Below are 22,165 nucleotides of genomic sequence, written 5' to 3' on the forward strand. Positions count from 1 at the left end.
TCAACCACCCAGCCAACCTTTGAGTCATCTGCAAACTTACTTATCATCCCTCTCACTTTCTCATCTGCATCATTTATGAATATCACAATTAATAAAGGACCCAGCACTGATTTTGTTACATATTAGTCTCCAGTCACAAAAGCAATCTTCTACCACTGCCCTATCCTATCATTAAGCTAATTTTTGATCCATCTTGCCAAGTTACCCTGGATCCCATGAGCTTCTACCTTCTTTACTATTTTCCTATGTGAAACTTTGTTAAAGGCCTTGCTGAAATCCATATAAACAACATTAACTGCCTTATTCTTTTTCAAACACTTGGTCACTCCCTCAAAATTTCACCAAATTTGTTTGGCATGATCTCCCTCTAACTAAATCATGCTGACTGTCCTTGATCAAACATACCTCTCTAAATCGAGATTAATTTTCCTTTTCACTATTTTCTCTAATAGTTTTCCTACACTGAGATTAGACTCATTGTTTTTGTAGTACCCTGGTCTATCTCTACTACCCTTACTCTAAACTGGAAGCCAATTTAAAAATTTGGATCAGGTCCCCTGTAATTTCCTTCCTTTTATCCCACAACAGCCTGGGATACAATTCATCCAGACCACAGGATCTGTGCACTTTTAAATTTGCATTAACCTCCTTGCTTCTTATATCAGTCTGTTCAAGAACTTCATAGTCTGTCTTCTTGAGTTCTCTATTGCATCCACCAAGTAAAGATAGATGTGAAGTCCACCACTTCACCAGTATCCTCTAGTCTCATGCACAGATTGCCTCCTTGTTCCGTAATAGGCCCGATCAAGTTCCCTGGTTATTCTGTTCCCCTTGATATTTTCTCATGCCCTCTCTTTGCTTTCCTATTGCTTTCTTGAGATCCCCCATGCACTTCTTGTACTCCTCTAGGCTTCCATTGTTTTGCTCCGTTTGTACCTGTTAGACATTTCTCTTTTTTCTTTTTATTTGGTCCTGAATATTCGTAGAGATCTTTGGTTCTCTGGGCTTCTTGCTTCTACATTTTAACCTAAAGGGGCCATATTGGGCCTGTACTCCTCCCAGTACCTTTTTGAAGGCCTCCCACTGTTGTACTGGAGACTTACCCTGAACTAGCTGTCCTAGTCTACTTTGGACAGATCCTGCTTTATTTTAATAAAATCTACCTTCATTCTAAAAATGTTTTTTTTCTCCATTTTTCTCATTTTCCATAACAAATTTAAAACTCGCAGTGTTGTGATCAATAATACGCTTCACTTCAAACACCTATCTGGCTTCATTTCCCAGAAAGAAGATCCAGCACTGCACAGTCCCTGCAATACATCTTGTATATAGGGCACGCTGCTGCTGCTGTTGCTACTGAGTGTCAGTGGTGGAGGGACTGGATGCTTGTGGATGCTGTGCTGAGAAGCAGTTTGCTTTATCCTGAATGGTATCAAGCTTTCTAGAATGTTATTGGAGCTGTACTCACCCAGGCAGTAGGGAGAATTCCATCACTTCGCTGATTGGTGCCTTGTCTCCCAGGGGAGATATTGTTGCAGGATTCCTAGCTGCTGATCTGCACTTTTAGCCGCGGTAATTATGTGGCTAACCCCTTTTGGTTTTTGGCCAGTGATAACCTCCAGGATGGCAATAATATGTCATGGTAATGCCATTGAATGCCATAGGCTGATGCTTTGATTCTCTCTTGTTGGAGATAATGATTGTCTGCCACATGTCTGATGTTTATTACTTGCCACTTAGCAGCCCAAACATGGAAGTTATCCAGATCTTTCTGCATTTGGACAAAGACTGCTTCAGTAACTGTGGAGTCAGAAATCATCACCTGATGTTCCCACTATTGACCTTGTGATGGAGGGACCATCATTGATGAAGCAGCTGAAGATATTTGGGCCTTGGTCACCACTCTGAGAAATGCCTGTAGCGAAGTCCTCCAGTTGAGATTACTAACACCAATAAGCATTTTCCTTTGTGTATGACTGCAATTAGGGCAGAATTTTCCCTTTGATTCCCATTGTTCTAGTTTTGCTAAGACTCCTTGATGCCTCACTGGGTCAAAGACTGCCTTGATGTCAAGGGCAGTCACTTCCACCTTGCCACTAGAATTCAGCTCTAATTTCCATTTTTGAAGCAAGGTTGTAATGAGGTCAGGAGCTGAGTGGCCTTGATGGAACCTAAAATGGGCATCAATAAGGTTCTGCTCAACATGTGTTGCTTAATAGCACTGCTGATTACTCCTGTATTGCTTTACTGTTGATTAAAAGTAGACTGATGGAACGGTAATCAGCTGAGATGCATTTGTCCTGATTTGTTTGGGCCCAGGGCATACCTGGGCAATTTTTGACACTGCAAGGTAGATGCCAGTGCAGTCAGTAGATCTACTGACAACTTGATAACATGCTTGGCAATTTGTGGAGCATGTCTTCAATACAAATGCCAGTTTATTGACCTGAAGTCTTTGCAGTATCTAGTGCCTTCTGTCATTTCTTGATATCCCATAGAATGAGACAAGTTGTGGAATGGCTGGTATCTGTGATGCTGTGGACTACTGAATGATGTAGTTTCCCTGAGCAATAAGCTGTCGAATCAACTGAGAAAACTATTTTACACAAGTATTATGTAATGAGGCACAGTTCATTTGTAATATCCTGATTATAATACATTTGAATTCTATATTAAACTTGATAAATGGCATACTTAATCACAAAGATAAACATTAATTTTTTTAAAAGTCAGTTATATAGTTAGGACTTAATTATGGTTGTTTTGTATTAAATTGACTACAAGGTATTCACTAAATAGACAGTGGGAAAGCATTAAGGAACAATTCAAAATCTTCAACAAAAATACATTCCAATGAAATACAAGATCTCAGTGAGAAAGATCCATTCATGGCTTACAAGGGAGGTTACATGAGTACACTGTAAGCAATCTAATCTACATACGAAGTAGGAGCAGGAATAGGCAATTCACCCCTTTTGAGCCTACTTTGCCATTTAACACAATAATGGCTGGTTTCATCTCGGCCTTGACTCCACTCTCCTGCCCACTCCTCATTACACTTTACCCATGACTAATTAAAAGTCTTGTCTATCTCAAATTTATTCATGCTGCAACATTCATTGTAGAATTTCACAGATTTGCGACCCTTTGAGAGAATTAATTCCCCTCATCTCTGCTTTAAGTCTGCCCCCCCCCCTTAGCCTAAAATTATGACCTGTCATTCAAGATTGCCCCACAAGAGGAAACATCCACTCTACATCTACTTTGTTAAACTCCTTTAGCATTTTGTATACTTCAATTATTATCTTATTTCATTCTTCTAAACTTGAGTTTAGGCCTAAATTGCTCAATCTGTCCTCATAAGGCAAGTGTTTAATCTCTGGACCAAAACTGTAAGCAGTACTCCTTATGCAGTCTTACTAATGCTTTGTACAGATAAAACAACACTTTCCTACTTTTATACTCCATTTCTTTAACAATAAATGCCCACTTTATTACCTCCTGTACCTTCACACTAGCTTGGGTTAATAGACAGTATCAGCTTAAAAGAAGCTTTTAAAGTGGCAATGGTTTTTTTCTTTGGGAATATTTTTGAAATTGAAAGAGCCACCACATGAGGGTAAACTAGCCAGGACTACAGAACAGATTGTATGATATTTTACAAATATATAAAAAGTAAAGGAGTAGCTATAGTAAAAGTTAGCCCCTTAGAAGCAGAGACAGTGGAAATTATCATGGAAATTGAGAAAATGGCAGAAACATTGAGCACATATTTTGTATGCCTTCACAGCAGTAGATGCAAATTACATCTCAGAAATAGAGAGTAACTCTGGCTTTGTGTGCATGGATGTCATTAATATCGGCAGAGAAGAAAGAGATTGAAAGCTATAGAACAGGGAGAAGTAGAGGTTAAATGTAAGATGTTTAGATCTGAACACAAGGGAGGTAAGAGTTGATGAATATACTACCAGTGTTAATAACTCAAACGAAGACCATGTCAACATTTAATAAGTTGGAGAAATAATTGAAGGGAAAGGGAAGGGATAGAAGAACAGATAGGCACTTGAAACTAGTAACACTGTGGAGGACAAAATAACTTTGGTTAGTTCAAATTGTAATTTTATGGTTTTATTGTTTTATTAGGATGAATCTCGAGATATGATGGTGTATGTATATCATTCTCTGAAAAATAGCAGAGAGAACCACATGATGGGAGCTGAGGATAATGAAGAAGAAGAAAGTTTTCGGGTGAGAATGCTACTCCTTTCTTAAAACTTAACTTAATGTGTTTAAGATTTACTTTTCAGGTTGAGGAGGAGGGAAAATCAGTATGATTTAAAGGTATATAATCCAACAAAAGAAATATGGGAACATAAAAACAGATGTAGGCCTTGAAGGCGTCCAGCTTATTCAGACTTGAGCTGTGACCTAACTCCAAACACCCACCTTCCCCATAATCCTTATTATCTTTGGTTAATAGAATTATATTACTAACAGTGTGGAAACAGGCCCTTCGGCCCAACAAGTCCACACCGACCCGCCGAAGCGCAACCCACCCAGACCCAATCCCCTACATTTACCCCTTCACCTAACACTATGGGCAATTTAGCATGACCAATTCACCTAACCTGCACATTTTTGGACTGTGGGAGGAAACCGGAGCACCCGGAGGAAACCCACGTAGACACAGGGAGAATGTGCAAACTCCACACAGTCAGTCGCCTGAGGCAGGAATTGAACCCAGGTCACTGGCGCTGTGAGGCAGCAGTGCTAACCACTGTGCCACCGTGCCGCCCTCTCAATCTCAGTTTTGCAATTAACAAATGATCCAGCATCAATTGAGAGTTATAAATTTAATTTGTCTTTTGTGTGTAAAATTGTTTCCTATCTTCATACCTTGAGGGTCCTGACTAATAAATCTAATGTTTAGGCTATCTCCCTTGAGTCTAGATTCTTCAATCCATTGAAACAGTATAGATATAGGGAAAAAATTTATGAACTTCATTTTGCACACCTCTTAAATCTAATTTTTAACAAAATACACCATAATTTATGTAATGTACTCCTAATTTAACCCTTGGAATCTGGGTATCAGTTGATCTACGTCATGTTGCCTCCCAGATAAATAGATGATGTTCTTCCTAAAAGGTGGGGCTGTATTTTTAAAACAGTTTGGAGTCAAATTTAAGGTGGTGGAACCAGCAAGTTTGTGCCAGTAGCCTCTGTTAATTCACCACTAGGATCCTGACCCCAAGTTATTTTGAACCTGGCCAGTGCAGGTTGGATTGGGATATCCAGTTAGCAATAAATCAGACTAAATTGTTCCAGGGCATTGTGGTAGGTTCAGGATTGGGAGGTAAAAACAATGACTGCAGATGATGGAAACCAGATTCTGGATTAGTGGTGCTGGAAGAGCACAGCAGTTCAGGCAGCATCCGAGGATTGGGACACAATAATGTTATGTATGCGTGTGTGTGTGTGTTGCCTTTTTAAAACAGTGGGTCAGATGACTTGGAGGTAGGAGCTAGAGGAGCAGTCTAGCACCACCTGTGGAGCTGAGAGGATACACAATAAAGTATTCCTTGTTCAGGTTTATCCTCCATCTATGTTATGTTCTATTTCTGGTTTTAGTGAACCACAAACACAACTGTTGACAAGGACTGGATTCAGGCCACAAATTACAAACTGTGTCTAAATGCCCTTTTATTAATCGGGGGGGATGATGGCACAGGATTATGGAGATACTGTCGAGGGAAGTGATCACGAGGGAATTTGGGCTGCAGTCGACGCAAGGGAAGCGGGCTGAGAGCAATGGTTGTGAGGGGACTCAGGCCTCAGCCAACCTCTGAAAAAGGGAGTACTCACTCAGAAACTTATCAAAGTCATGGCAGAGAGCAGTCACGAGGGAACTCGGGCTGCAATTGGCTATTAAACTCGAGTGGCAGTAAAACACAGTGGCGGGCCAGTTTGGAGTGATGCAATTGTTTGATGAAGAGACAGAATGTTGGAAGCTATGCACCAAACATTTTGCTGTGTATTTAAATGTGAATGAGGTGGCTGAAGACATAATGTACCAGTTTCCTTCAGTGCCTTTAGGAGCATGGCCTTCTGGTGTAGACAGAGAAACCCGCAAAAAAGACATACCAAGAACTCTGCAAAGAGTTGGGAGTTATTTTGCATCAAAGCCACTGATAACCAGAGAACGTTTCCACTTTTACAAACATGTACAGCACAAAGGAGATTGCATCACCCAGTTTGTGGCCTCCTTAAAGAGGTTAGTGGAATACTATGAATTCGAGGGTTCCTCCAAGATGCCTTGTGGGACTGTGGTTTGTTGCGTCCAACACAAAGCCATCCAGTAGAAGCTACTAACAAGGAGAGATCTGGATTTCAAGGCAGCTTTTGAAATTGCTGCCACAATAAAGCAGCACAGTTGAGTGACGACACCTGGGTGCATAGAGTAGCAGAAATTCATCAGAATGCAGTGTCAACCATGGAATGCTGCTAATGTCACAAGAGTGGCTGTAAGGAGTCAACATGTTAGACTGGAGAAGCCCAGTGCCACAAGTATAAGTTAGTGGGCCATGTTGCCTGAAATTGCTGGGTACAAATCAAGTAGGAGAAGGGTAAATAATTCAGAGGACAAGCGAAAGGAGAATAATTACGAGGACAAGACATAAGGTAAAAATTGCCAGCCAGGGAGTAGACTGAGCATCAGCTGGGTTTGTGAGAGAAGTAGAGGCCCAGAGTCAGCAGAGTTTTTGTGATGTTGATCATATCTGGGTTCTTCCCAAATTAGAAGGTGAGACAGTGAAAATGCAAAGGATACAAATGCAGCAGAGTCTCTGACACTGCCATTGAAGTCTGCCAAGATTATACTGCAGTCATACACTGGATGAGTGCTGCCACCGAAGAGCTATATGCTGTAAAAGTACAGCTAAGGGACCAATGTACCAAACTGTCTCCATACATAGCAACAGGCAGTTACTCAGCATAATTCTGATGCTCCTGGTTGCAGAAACTAAAGTTAAATTGGGGCATGGTTAATAGGGTGGTAGACTCAAAAACGAGTTTGCAAGAGATTTTGAACATGTATATGGATGTCTTCTGGGAAACCCTGGGGAAAATGAAAGGAGTAGAAATTAAACTTCGTTTGAAGAGGGAAGCTTGTCCAAGGAGCCTGAAGGCACATCCAGTACTGTACACCATCCAGCCTACAGTGGAGGTGGAACTGGGACAGCTTATGAACATGGAAGCATTAGAATCAGAAACAACCAGTGAATGGGCCAGTTCTATCTTAAAAACAGATTGTGCAGATTGGGCGTTGTGGTGATGTTAAGGTCACAGCCAACTCTGCCCTGTGTGTGGATCAATACCCACTTCCATGCATTGAGGACCTGCTCACTGGACTGGCCGGGGAAAGAAATTCTCAAAAATGGATCTGTTGTGGGTGGTGATCATGAAGGAGTCTCAGCTGCCATTGTCACAATAGTGACATGAAGGGGACCATTCTGCTACAAGCAACTGCCTTTTGGCATCACATCAGCACTGGTTCTATTCCAGATAGTAATGGACTAAATTTTGAGTGGATTGTTATGTGTCCAATATTAAGTGGATGATACTTTGGGCCTTAAAATGGTCTTGCCCTTGTTTCTATGCCTCATTGTTGTAGAAATATATTGTGACTGTACTTGAGAAATTTGCTGCATTTATAACATAGGAATGGAAAAAAAAGCTGTTCAGTCCCTTGAGCCTGTTCAGTTGTTCACTTGCTAATGTGTAACTCATAATCATTTCCATGCTCCTACTCTGTACCCTTACCAAAGTCAGGCTTGAAAATTTCAATTGTCCCAGCATTCACAACCTTTTAAGGATGGACTTCCACAGTTTCACTCTCCAATGTGTGAAGAAGTGCTTCCAGATTCCTCTTCTGAACGATCTGACTCTTCTTGTACAATACTGGCCTTTTTTCTGGATTTCCCGAACAGAGCAGACCCTATTTCATGTACCCTATCAAATCCCTTTATCAGCATATTGATTAGCTTGTTCCTAGACATTAAAACTTGAGGGAATACAAACCAGGCTTGTGTACACTGCCTTAATAGTTTAACACTTCCAGTCGTGTACGAGGTTGGTAAGACTCCATTGTACTCCTTCTAAACCCAGACTGGATGCAGAATTCCAGATGGGATTTGAGTAAACATCTAGGCGAAAGTGAGGACTGCGGATGCTATAGATTAGAGTCAAGAGTGTGGTGCTGGAAAAGCACAGCAGGTCAGGCAGCATACAAAAGCCCTTTTGCCCGAAACGTCAAATTTCCAGCACCACACTCTCAACTCTGAGTAAATATCTGCACAGCTTGGACATAACTTCCCTTTAGGTTGCTGCTTTCATAGAGCGAAGACCAACATGCACTGGCCTTTCAGTGACCCTACATTCAGTTGTTGTAGATGTTCATAAAGTGATGGTGTACCGAGTTGCTAATATCAAGCAGGCAGTGCTGGAGCTCCACTGACTTCCAAAGGAAGATGTATTTAGAGGGGTGTTGGATGTGTACAATACAAGCTTGGATATATGCAGCTTATAATTGAATAATATATTTAAGAAATATTTTGGGATGGGAAGTGAGATGTCTGGAGGGGGCTGAGATGGCTGACTTGATACCTCTGACTGAAGGCTGTTGCAGCTACGTCAGTGTTATGTGATGCACTGATGTGGTTAACTGATTATCATTTAAGCTGGGTATATTTGTGGAGCTGCCTCTTCCAGTGAATTGTTAAATTGACCACCATCATTCACATCTGGATGTGGCAGAGCTTAGATTTGATCTGTTGATTGTGGAATCATTTAGCTTTGTCTGTCAAAAATTTGCATGTTTTCAAAATAAGGGTTGGAACCCTAAAAGTTTTAGTTTAAAACTTAAGATTTGATTTCCATTTTGTTATCGTCTAATATCTGAATATGCATTGAAATATCAGCGAGAAATGTACCAACACGACCCGGCACCATTCCCCATCATTTCCTCCACTACATCAATGACTGTATCAGCACTACCTGATGCTCCCGCAAGGAGGTTGAACTTCACTAACACTTTCCACCTGACCTCAAGTTCACCTGGACCATCTCGGACACCTCCCTCCACTTCCTGGACACCTCCATCTCCATTTCCAGCGACTGACTCAACGGGGATATCTACTACAAAACCACTGACTCCCAAAGCCACCTGGATTACACCTCCTCCTACCCTGCTTCCTGTAAAAATGCTATCCCTTATTCTCAATTCCTCTGCCTCTGCCCCATCTGCTCCCAGGAAGACCAATTCGCCAATTCACAGACGGCGTCTTTCTTCAAAGACCGCAATATCCCCTCCCATGTGTTCTTCTATGCCCTCCAGTGCATCTCTTCCACTTCCCACACCTCCGCCTTCAAACCCCACCTCTCCAATAGCAACAAGGACAGAACCCCTCTGGTCTTCACCTTCCACCCCACCAACCTCAGGACACATTGCATCATCCTCTACCATTTCCACCACCTGCAAACAGACCCGACCATCAAGGATATGTTTCACTCCCCACCCTCCACTTCTGGCACCTTCCCCTGCCACTGTAAGAAGTGCAAAGCCTGCACCCACACCTCCACTCTTACCTCCGTCCAAGGCCCCAAAGGATCCTTTCACGTCTGACAGAGAATTACCTGCTTCCTGTCATCTACTGTGTCCGTTGCTACCGATGTGGTCTCCTCTATATTGAGGAGACAGGATGCCAATTTGTGGAACGTTTCAGAGAGCATCTCTGTGGGATACGCACTAAACAACTACATCGCGCTGTGGCTGAAAACTTTAATTCCCCCTCCCACTCTGCCAAGGACATGCATGTGCTGGATTTCCTCTGTCTCCAAATCTTAATTGCCTGACACCCGGACGAAGAACGCCTCATCTTCTGCCTTGGGACCCTCCAACTACTTGGGATCAATGTGGATTTCACCACTCTCCTCATTTCCGCATCTCCCACCTTATCCCAGATCCAACCTTCTAACTCGGCACTGACCTCTTGAACTGTCCTATCTGTCCATCTTCCTTTCCATCTATCTGCCCCATCCTCCTCTCCGATCTATCACCTTCACCCTGCCACTTCATCTATCTATTTCATTCCCAGCTACCTCCCCCTCCAGCTCCATCCCCCTCCCATTAATCTCTCAGCCCCCTTGGGCCACAAATCTCATTCCTGCTGAAGGGCTTATGCTCAAAACGCTGATTCCCCTGCTTCTTGGATGCTGCCTGACCGACTGTGCCTTTCCGGCACCACACACTTCAACACGAACCACTCAATAAAAGCATTAGGCTTTTGGAATTTGCAGCCCTTGCCATACAGGCTTCTTGCCACTGGAGGCTGCAAGTGAGCTTTGTTCAATAAAAGTACCAGGATATTGTAGCAAGTTGGCACTTTGCAGCTGCTTACGTTTTAGCAAATGTTAATGGTCTGTTCAATGGTGTTAACTAAAGATTTATGTTATACACTTGCTTGGCATAATTTCCTTTGAAATTTGTTTCACAAAAGAAAACTGCTCTAAAGATGACAACAGACATTGGATTTCAGTGAGTGGGCACAGTGCTTGCACAGGCATTTCATATTTTTAAATCAGCCTGACCAGTGATGTTGTTACATACCTCTGGAGCAGTGGGACTTGAATGTAGGTCTTGTGGTTCAGAAGCAAAAGAAGATATCGAAGTATCTGAATGAACAACTCTAACATAATTACACTGGATTTTATTTTCGAGGAATTTCATTAAAGTTGTTTTTGTATGTATTGGACAAGGGAAAACCAATTTAAATCTCTTAGATTCATATTTAAACAGCTGGTTTGCAAACTGCACAACATTGCACCAAACTGTATTGAAAAGTATGGGTTCCACATGAACCCATTCCCTGAATCCTTCTAGATTTGCCCAAAGACTTTCATTTAATCAAAAGTCCTAATTCCTGCTCGCAGCTTACAGATTTTTATTCTATATACAATCCCCACAGCATGGAAACACCATTCAGCTCAACAAGTCCACACCAACCCTTCAAAAGCATCCCATCCAGACTCATTCCCCCCACTCTGTATTTCTCATGGGAAAAGCACCCAATGTACATGTCCCTGAACACTATGGGTAATTTGGTCAATCCACTTGCATATCTTTGGGTTGTGGGAGGAAACAAGAACACCCAACGAATCCCATCCCCATACGGGGAGAATGTGCAAACTTCACACAGAAAGTCGGCTGTGGTTGGAATCAAATCCAGGTCCCTGGCACTGAGGCAACCGTACTAACCACTGTGCCACCATGCAGTTGGGTTGCACCAACAAACTTTTGAACTGCTCCACAAACCAGGCTAATCAAGTTAAATAAAAACCAAATGGTGAAACTGTGAAATGGAAAATGCTGGAAATACTCAGCAGACTACATTGTATTCATGGAAAGAGAAGCATTTCAGATAGTGAATCATTTCTCATAATACTTTCAACAGAAACAAAATGGTAATTGATTGTGCCCCTTTTGGGTGTATACATGTCTATAATTGTCCATACTTAATTATGTAAGTCTGTATCAAAAGGCATCTTGAATATCCAACTAAAAAGTTCCCAGAGAATCTAGATAGTGTTGCTGCCGAATGTAGTTAAAATTCCTTATGGTTATTGCACTTGAAATGTTGGAGAACTTTAGGGGCTTTGGTCGTCATTGGTTAAGGAATATGCAGACTTTGACCTACGCTCGTGGAACTATGGTGTGGTTGGTCCATTTAAGTTTTCTGATCGGTGCCGATGAGTGATAGGGAGGTGGAGTTAGCCTCTCTATGTAGTTAAAAATGGTCGTGATTTGCCACTGTGAAACTTGAATATTGCAAACCATTGATAAGCCCAAGCCTGATTATCATAAGGTCTTGCTACACGTGAGCAAAATTGCTTCAATTCCATTCACAACTCCACAAATAATGAACAGTGTAATCATCCATGATCATCCAAATTTTGACCTTGTAATAGAGAGAAGGCTATTGATGAAAAGGATAGACATGTTTGGACAAAGGACACCACCTCAAAGAACTCTTGCAGCAATGACCTAGAACTAAAATGACATGTTTTCAACAGCCACAACCATCCTTTCTGTTCCTGTCCTCTAATTCCTTGGCTCGTCGATGCTACACTTGGTCACAAATGTCTTTATGTCAAGGCACCTACTCTCACCATACCTAGAGAATAGAGCTCCATTATTTATTTGAAACAAGACCATAATGAGGTAGAGCTGAACATTGGTGCAAAAGTTGAATTATGTAGGATCATATTAACACCAGTGTTAACAACCACTACTGTCATTCTAGTAATGATTTGCAATAAGCTGATGGGGCTTTAGTAGACTGAATTGAATTTTGTGAACAAAACCAAGCTTTCTTTGGTCAATGTTGTTAGAGCCACCAGCCTTTGTTGTATCAAATATACTCATCCATTTCTGGATATCATGGAATGAACTGAATTGGCAGAAAGCTGGCTTTTATGGTAGTGAGAATTGCATAGTTGTTCTTAGTATAAAGTTGAAAAAATATAGAATTACATTCTTCTTTAGTGTTAATGAAGGTGTATAAGCGTACTATACCTTTAAGAGAGTGAAGGACTTGGCAAGCACACACAGTGCTGGAGAATTTACAAAGTAACATTTGTTTCAGAACAGATAGCACTGGCTGAGTTGCTATGAGACAAAAATAAATTCGAATTCAGCCAATCAGTTTAAATTATACCCTGAAAAATACCCACATCCCAATCAAGTTTGAATTGAGTATTTTGACAATCTTAAAAGCCAGTGACACAATGGGGGTATAAGACTGAGGAAAGTTGAACAGTTGAGAGGAGAACTGCCAAGCCAGCATCTGCAAGCTGCCGAGAGAATAGCTCTCTTAAAGGTACCTTTATCGATCAGTAATCTGTCGAGCAGAATCCCCAACAAGAAGAAGACAAGAAGACAGGAATACAGGGAAGAACTGAAAGCTGCCTGATTTTGAGATAAGAAGTTTTATTGTGTAACTCTTAATCAGGGGTTTTATTGGACTAGTATTGTAGAAGGGGAAGGTGAAAGATAGGTTACAGGAAGGAGTTGTAAATAGTTGTTAGTTAATCATTCTCTGTTATACTTTAAGAAATAAAGTTAATTTTTACTTTAAATAATTCTTGGTGTCTTGAATTTTCACAGGTTACTGCACAGGATAAATCTTTTCTGTGTTGCTGGTTTGAATTAAGCAGGAGAATTTACCCTGTGTTGTAACATTAGGTATGGGCCTGCAGACTCTCCCATGGGGGCTTTCCACAACAAATTAATCTCCTCAGCACTCTGCTTGCTCCGTAGCACCCCAAAACCATGTGCTGGTCTTGGTCTCTCTTGCTCTCACTCAACCCTCTCTCCTCTTCCTCCTCCTCCTCTCCCCCCCGCACAACCTTCCCCACCAGATACTAGAGTCCAGTCCAGACACCTTGCCACTGACTGCCATCTGGGCTCACCAGATACCTTGTTGCAGATGGCGAGAATCCCAAGCCCTCAAGCCACTTCCTTGCTTCGGACCTTGAAGAAGCCGCAGCAGTGTTACACCAAATATCTCACATCAAAGACCCATTGCTGGCCCGCAGCTGCTGCCATTGCCGCTGCCTCCATTGCTGAGCTCCCTCCAGAAGGTAAGGTGAAAAAAAACCCAAAAAAAACAAAGTAAAAAAATGAGAGAAGAAAGAAAAGAAAAGCAATTGGAGCAGACAAGCCCCAACTCAGGAACCCTATTCCGTCACCATCTTGAAAAGAAAATTGGCTAATTGGCCGTAAAGTTCTCAGTTTCCAAGATGACATCTCAGAAGAGGTTCTCTGGGCCAGAAGAACAAAACCTGAAGATTCTAACATAAATCACCAGAATTAGAAAACAGAGAATTGTAAGCTTTTAAATTAAAACATTATCATCAAATTGAAAGCATATCTGTGCACTGATTTTGCAGCAACAAATGGGTCTCAGAGATTGATCTGGTAGACTTGATGAACAAGAGGCTTTAAAGGTCCCGCAGTTGTTGGTGCTCAGACAAGCTCCACAGTAGGCACTGATTTGTAGCTCATGACTGTAAAATCTCATCAAGATCGCAGTGTATGACTTGCAAAGCCCTGACTTAAGCCAGACCTCTGATGTTGATCTTATTTCATTCTGTTTCATTATTTAAATGAAACCTAATTTGAGCTTCACCTTCATATGTTTTCTAATGATGGTTGTATGAGGGCTTTAGAACCCTGGAGAAATGTTGCAATTCTGTCATAGGGATGGTCCTTGCTGAGCATAAGTAGCATCTTGTGTATGTAGTTATTTGGATAGGACAAGAGAAACGCATTACTGAGAAACACATGTAGTCGATGATCTTGCACTAGGGAATAGAATTTATGAAAAAGTCGTTCAAAATGTAACAGATAAGAATTGGGCATTTTCTGATTTGTTTATTGTATTTAATCTTGATATGAGTAGAACAGTGTTATAAAGAACCTATCCGTTTTAAGACAGTTCTTGAGGATACCTTCTGTTCAACCAGTTTGCCTTGAATCCAAACTCTTGGATGGGCTTTTAAACCAAGTGACAAAAGCATAATACTTCCAAGTAACTTTCATCTCATTTCAAAAGAATTTCAAAATCTTAGTGGCATGTATCTAAAATTGGATGAGAAAAGAGCACTTCTTTGTGCCACGTTTGACATCTGTCTCAAAAACTGACAATGACCCTGTCATTTATTAGATTGCTATTTGGTTGTTTGGTCATGTTTATTCTTTGAAAAACCCAGTATTACCATGGTGCAAATATGGCATAATTTTAAGATGATGTTGAATCTTAATAGCAGTCAACTGACTCTTCACATGTTAATTATTAATATGACAAACTTTCTTTTCTAAGAATTGATGCATTCGTGAGCTTTTATACTTTTTTTAAGGAAGACAAGTGTAAATGTAATTTTGATTATTATGCACAAACAAAAAAAAATTGCTTCAATTTAGAGCTAGATCTGCCTTCTTTGGACTTTATTGCATTCCATTATTCACATTTTAAAAAGAAACTTTCAATATTGTGAAAATTATTAATCCATTTGTTTTTTTCTTTCTTCACACAGGCTCACGGTTTGAGATTTTCATGGTCTCATTTGGAGGCACTGAAACAACTTTGGACAGGTGACACTGTTCCTGTGAATGGTCTCAAACTGGACTCAGATAAAGCTAAAGAGAATCTTGCATTGTGTTTGTGGACAGAAAATTTAATTGAAGTGAGCTAAGTAAACTATGGTTAGAGTTAGCTCATCATTTGAGTGCCTTTTGCGGTTCTATATTACAATAAAACCATAGAACTGAAAAATGTCTGCTTTATGGCGTTTTCATCTTACTACATAGATATTTAGTACTTGCAAAAAAAATCTAAATGTCTTATAGGGAATAAAATTTATTATAATAGACTTATATTTTCATGTCACAACATATTGCACGTATCCAGTATTTTTTTATGTCATTTTCAGTATCGGAGCAAATATGATTCTCTAGTGATACCCTCTCCATCCTCACAAACAATATGACCTTTTATTGTAAAAATTCCTTCATATGCATTTTTTAAAAAGCTTTCACACCCTTTTTTTAAAAAAATATTACATATATGGATAAATATATATGCGTTGCAACCCAGCTTTATTTCCTGGGTTTCCTTTAAGATCAATAATCTTTCAGGTACCTGCTAAGTATGGCAATTAATGAGCAGAACTAACCAAAAGATAATTGGATAGATTTTAAAAATAAAACTAAAAATCTAAAGCTATAGTGCCAAGAGAATTTTTTTCATGAAAAAAACACCATTGTAATAAACAAATTTACTGAATATTTATTTAAGACATACTACATAGATCTGATTCAGTTGGTAATGTTACACTAATACAGCCAAACTGTAGTACGTAGCTGTGAAACTGCGCATTGCTAACCTTTGCTTATCTTTGTTATTTATCTGGATGCTTAAATAGTAAACCTAATAATGTATCATACCTTTGGTATGTTTGGAATATGTGTATGTTTTGAAGATGATTAAATCTTTAAAGAACCTGTTTCTCAAGATTGACACACCTGAATTAAAGAAGAATTCTGAAGCACTAGAGCAAATAATATTTAAACAAAATTGACACTTTTCTCAAAACTTGTTAATGTAAGATATCTACCCTTTATGATCTAATTCAACAACGCATTTCAAGGTGGATGACCACTAATTGAAGCTTCGATAAAACTTTTTTTTTCTCTCATTGTTAGTTCATTTATTTTTAGCTACAAACTTTGGAGCACACAGTTTCTGCAAAAGATTGAGGATGGGGGAAGGGGGCAGAATGCAGGCACTGAGGTCATCAGATTTCTTCCAACTGTGGCCAGGCAAAACACGTGCCATTAATATTGTATCTGTAGAATTATATACCTTTTATGCATTTGTTGATCTGTTGTTTCTGCTTTTGTTTTAATAAAAAAATTACTATACTTATGGTCTGCTTTCCTTGGATAGTTAATATTGATTACTGCAAAGTATTTAGTTATCTGTGTGAATGCATCAATATTTACAGAAAGCATGTGGATAAAACATTTGAGAATTGCTATTCTAATTAAAACAAGCTACTGGTAAGTTAAAGTCTGTAGCAATACATTAGGTTTTGTATATTTTTAGTCTGTTCCCATTTGCAAGCCATCTTCATAGATTTAGGAAGACTGTGGAAAAGGATGTTGGGGGGATCTTTTGAATATGGGTTGCCCTTACAGTTTTTCACTGAGGGAAGAAACATTTATGATCAGTAAGTCTCAAGTGATTATATTAGAAAGGAGCTGGGAATTTAGTTTGTTTCATAAGACAGATAAATTTGTATAGTTCATTGTTTTCCATGTTCTTGTATTAGAAAATGTTTCAGAGTTAAATTGAATCCACAGGCAAAATATTGCTGCAGCTCATGTATGCCAAGTATCTGAGGGTATGTGTGGATGAACTAAGTCCTTATCATTATATGGAATGCCTAGTAACCTTGTATTAGTTGTGCTTAACATTATCAGTATTTTCATAATGTGTTGTATTATTTAAAATTGGCCTCCTACGGCTACAAGATTGATAACAATCGGGCTCCAGAGGAGAGATTAGGACAGCATCTTGAAATAGTGTGGTAAATCCTGTCCAACTGTCCCCATCAGCTATAATTTTTTTTAAAAAAAGCTTATTTTTCTAATCAACACATTCAGAGATGTTAATACATACCAATGGAGCAGGTGGGACTTGAACCCAGGCCTTCTGGTCAAGGGTAGTGACTCAACCATTGCTGTGGAGATACTGGCTGTAATATTTCAGTCTTTCTTAGACTTGTGGTATATTGGTGCCAGAGAATTGCAACCATTATAATGTTAAAATGTGTAACCGAAGTCCAATGACTATAAACAGGTCATTTTAACTTTGATGGTGGGACATTTCTAGAAATATTCATTCAGGCCAAATCAATAGTAATCGGCACAAATATGGGTTAAATGTGAAATCCAGCATGGATTTCTGAAGGGAAAATCATTTTTTACAAATAAGAATTGCTCCTAATAAATATTAATGATGATCTAGATTTTGTATACAAGGCACAGTTTCAAAGTCTGTAAATAGTGTGAAACTTGGATGCATTGTGAGTGGTGTTGATGGTATAGAACTTCAAGAGAACGTAGACAAGTTAGTGAAGTGGGGGAGAGGTGGCAGATGAGGTTCAGTTGAGAATATTAGGAATGATGAGTTTTGGTATGTGGAAAGTGGAGAGACAATTTAAAAAACCATAACTTTAGAAGAGTGCAGGAGCAGAGGGACCTGGATGTATATGTGCATAAGTTATTGAAGGAGCGAGAACAGGTTGAAAGAGTGATTAGCACAAAATGCAGTATCCTAGGCTGAATAAATAAGAGTAATGCGTAGAATTTAAGAGCAGGAGGCAATGTTGAACTTGTATAAATCATTGGGTCAGTCTTAATTGTGGGCACAACTGTAGGAAGATTATGAAGACACTGGAAAGAGTGCAGAAAAAGAATTCAGGAGTAGTTCCAGAATTGAGGAACTTCAGTAAATGAAGATAGATTGGAGAAGTTAAGGCTGTTTTGCTTGGGCATGGGGGAAAGGCTGAGAGAAGATTTGATAGAGGTATTAAACATCATTAAGAGTCTAGACATAATAAAGTTGAAGAAACTTCCCATTCATGAAGGGATTGAGAACAAGAGGACGCAGACTTGAAGTAATCGTTAAAAGTAGCAAATGCAATATGGAGATAGAAATTTAGTGCATTGCAGACCACTATTACTTACTGCTTTATCAGTTGAAACATTCAAAGAGAATCAGACTAGTCTGAAAAGGAAAAATGTGCAGGGTTACGGAATGAAAGCAAGAGATTGACAATGATTTGCTGATTCCAAGAGTTGGAGGAGGCATGCTGGGCTGTAACAATGCTGTCGCTGTGACTTTTCCTGTAATTGGGATTCTCTCTCTAGATCCTGCTTCATGCATGTGTATCTCCTTTCTCTCCACTTCTTATCCTGAGCTGTTTATCCTCCCTCATTTGGCCTTGGCCTCCTTTAGGAGGCTCTTATCTATTCATTTCTGGTTATTTTCTCCCTAGTTTTCATTTTTCCTTTTAGCCTTCTTTAAAAAAAACTGTTTCATGTTTGACTTTGCAACAGATTTTCTCAATCTCCTGCAGCACTCATCCTGTTGCACGAGGAGATTCTGGTCGTCAGTAGGGACTGTTCACTGAAGAAGCATGGTTGTTTGTGAGAAGAGTTTTGTTACATCAGAAGAATGGAATGGGCAGAAGGAATTCATTTCCAATGCTGAGAAGAACTTGAATAACCCAACATAGACACTTTGAGTGAGCAGGCAAAGGTCTGGCAGATGGAATACAATGTTAATAAATATGAAGTCATCCATTTTGGTAGGAGTAAAATTAAAAAGGATTATTACTTGAGTGGTAAAAGATTGTGGCATGCTGCCACGCAGAGGGACCTGTGTCCTTGTGCATGAATCACAGAAAGTTGGTCTGCAGTTACAACAAGTAATTAGGAAGGCAAATGGAATTTTGTCCTTCAGTCCTAAAGGGATTGAGTTTAAAACCAGGTAGGTTATGTTGCAGCTGTACAGGGTGCTGGTGAGGCCACACTTGGAGTACTGTGTGCAGTTTTGGTCTCCTTACTTGAGAAAGGATGTACTGGGAGAAAGTGAGGACTGCAGATGCTGGAGACCACAGTTGAAAAATATAGTGCTGGAAAAACACAGCAGGCCAGGCAGCATCCGAGGAGCAGGAGAATCGACGTTTCGGGCATAAGCCCTTTTTCAGTAATGAGGCTGGTGTGCCAAGCGGGCTGAGATAAAAGGTAGGGGGGGGGGGAAGGAATTTGGGGGAGGGGCACTGGGAATTAGGATAGGTGGAAGGAGGTGGGGGTGAGGGTGATAAGCCGGAGAGGGGGTGGGGGCAGAGAGGTCAGGAAGAAGATTGCAGGTCAAGAGGGCGGTGCTGAATTCCGGGGTTGGGACTGAGATAAGGTGGGGGGGAAGGGAAATGAGGAAGCTGGAGAAATCTACATTCATCCCGTGTGGTTGGAGGGTTCCTAGGTGGAAGTTGAGGCGCTTTTCCTCCAGGCATCGTGTGGTCAGGGTCTGGCGATGGAGGAGGCCAAGGACCTGCATGTCCTTGGCGGAGTGGGAGGGGGAATTAAAATGTTCAGCCACGGGGTGGTTGAGTTGGTTGGTGCGGGTGTCCCAGAGGTGTTCCCTGAAATGTTCAGCAAGTAGGCGGCCTGTCTCCCCAATGTAGAGGAGACCACATCGGGTGCAGGGGATACAGTAAATGATGTGTGTGGAGGTGCAGGTGAATTTGCGACAGATATGGAAGGGTCCATTGGGGTCTTGGAGGGAGGTGAGGGGGAGGTGTGGGCGCAAGTTTTGCATTTCTTGCGTTGCAGGGGAAGGTGCCGGGCGTAGAGGTTGGGTTGGTGGGGGGTGTGGACCTGACGAGGGAGTCGTGGAGGGAGTGGTCTCTCCGGAACGCTGATAGGGGAGGGGAGGGAAATATACTCCCCATCACAAAGGCCTCCAAGCCCTCCGCTTCTTCCTCTCCCGCTGACCCAACTAGTAACCTTCCACTGACACCCTCGTTCGACTGACTTGACTGGTCCTCATGCTTAACAATCCTCCTACTTCCTCCAAACCAAAGGAGTAGCCATGGGCACCCGCATGGGCCCCAACTATGCCTGCCTCTTCATCGGAAATGTGGAACAGTCCATCTTACACAGCTACACTGGCACCACCCCCCACTTTTCCTCCGCTACATCGATGATTGTATTGGCGCTACCTCATGCTCCCACGAGGAGGTTGAACAGTTCATCCACTTTACTAACACCTTCCACCCGACCTCAAATTTACCTGGACCATCTCAGACTTCTCCCTCCCCTTCCTAGACCTCTCCATTTCTATCTCGCACGACTGACTCAACACGGACATTTACTACAAACTGACCACAGCTACCTAGATTGCACCTCCTCCCACCCTGCACCCTGTAAAAACGCCATCCCAATTCCTTTGCCTCCGCTGCATCTGCTCCCAGGAGGACCAATTCCACTACTGAACTACCCAAATGGCTTCCTTCTTCAAAGACCGCAATTTCCCCTCCGAAGTGGTCGACGATGCTCTCCATCGCATCTCCACTTCCCGCACCTCCGCCCTTGAACCCCACCCCTGCAATCGCCACCAGGACAGAACCCCACTGGTCCTCACCTTCCACCCCACCAATCTCCGGATACATCATATCATCCTCCGTAATTTCCGCCACCTCCAAACAGATCCCACCACCAAGGATATATTTCCCTCCCCACCCTATCAGCGTTCTGGAGAGACCATTCCCTCCGCGACTCCCTCGTCAAGTCCACACCCCCCCACCAACCCAAACTCCACTCCCAGCACCTTCCCCTGCAACCTAACTCCAAGGCCCCAAGGGATCCTTCCATATCCGTCGCAAATTCACCTGCACCTCCACACACATCATTTACTGTATCCGCTGCACCCGATGTGGTCTCCTCTACATTGGGGAGACAGGCTGCCTACTTGCGGAACGTTTCAGGGAACACCTCTGGGACACCCGCACCAACCAACCCAACCGTCCCATGGCTGAACACTTTAACTCCTCCTCCCACACCGCCAAGGGCATGCAGGTCCTTGGCCTCCTCCATCGCCAGACCCTGACCACACGATGCCTGGAGGAAGAGCACCTCATCTTGCGCCTAGGAACCGGGATGAATGTAGATTTCTCCAGCTTCCTTATTTCCCCTCCCCCCACCTTATCTCAGTCCCAACCCCCGGATTCAGCACCGCCCTCTTCCCGACCTCTCCGCCCCAACCGCTCTCCGGCCTATCACCCTCACCTCCTTCCACCTATAGTATTCCCAGCACCCCTGCCCCAAATTCCCTCCCCCCTACCTTTTATCTTAGCTCGCTTGGCACACCAGCCTCATTCCTGAAGAAGGGCTTATGCCCGAAACGTCGATTCTCCTGCAAAGGATGTACTGGCACTGGATGAGGTGCAGAGGAGGTTCACGAGGTTAATTCTGGAGTTGAGGGGGTTGGCTTATGAGGAGAGACTGAGTAGACTGGAATTATGTTAATCGGAATTTACCAGAATGAGGGGGGATCTTACAGAAATGTAAAATTCTGAAGGGAATAGATAAGATAGAAGGAGAGAGGGTGTTTCCACTGGCAGGTGAAACTAAGACAAGAGGGCATAGCCTCCAGATTATAGGGAGCAGATTTAGGACTGAATTGAGAAGGAACTTCTTCACCCAGGAGATTATAAATCTATGGAATTCCTTGTCCAGTGAAGTAGTAGACGCTACTTCAGTAAATGTTTTTAGAGCTAAGATAAATTTTTTTTAACAATAAGGGGATTAAAGAATACAGTGAGAGCACGGGTAAGTGGAGCTGAGTCCACGTAAAGATCGGCCATGATCTTATTGTTTGGCGGAGCAGGCTCAAAGGGCCAGACAGCCTACTCCTGCTCCTAGTTCTTATGTTCTTATTCCAGCTAATGCTGAGGAAACAGTGCTGCCTCATCATAA

General features: G+C 41.7%; 1 protein-coding gene across 3 annotated transcripts in view; it reads left to right on the forward strand.

Moving 5' to 3' along the window:
- The window catches only part of riox2 (ribosomal oxygenase 2), a 59,984-nt gene extending 43,444 nt beyond the window's left edge, over positions 1-16,540 (forward strand). For all 3 annotated transcript variants that reach the window (XM_043700804.2, XM_043700805.2, XM_043700806.2), the window contains exons 9-10: positions 4,144-4,248; positions 15,154-16,540. In XM_043700804.2, the coding sequence (XP_043556739.1) occupies positions 4,144-4,248; positions 15,154-15,312 (264 nt within the window). In that variant the 3' untranslated portion in view covers positions 15,313-16,540. The remainder of the gene's footprint in view (positions 1-4,143; positions 4,249-15,153) is intronic.
- Positions 16,541-22,165: the final 5,625 nt, after the last annotated feature.

The sequence above is a fragment of the Chiloscyllium plagiosum genome, unplaced genomic scaffold (assembly GCF_037043375.1).
Source record: "Chiloscyllium plagiosum isolate Xiang-an unplaced genomic scaffold, Cpla_swu_hap1 HiC_scaffold_12, whole genome shotgun sequence".
NCBI classification, from domain to species: Eukaryota; Metazoa; Chordata; class Chondrichthyes; order Orectolobiformes; family Hemiscylliidae; genus Chiloscyllium; species Chiloscyllium plagiosum.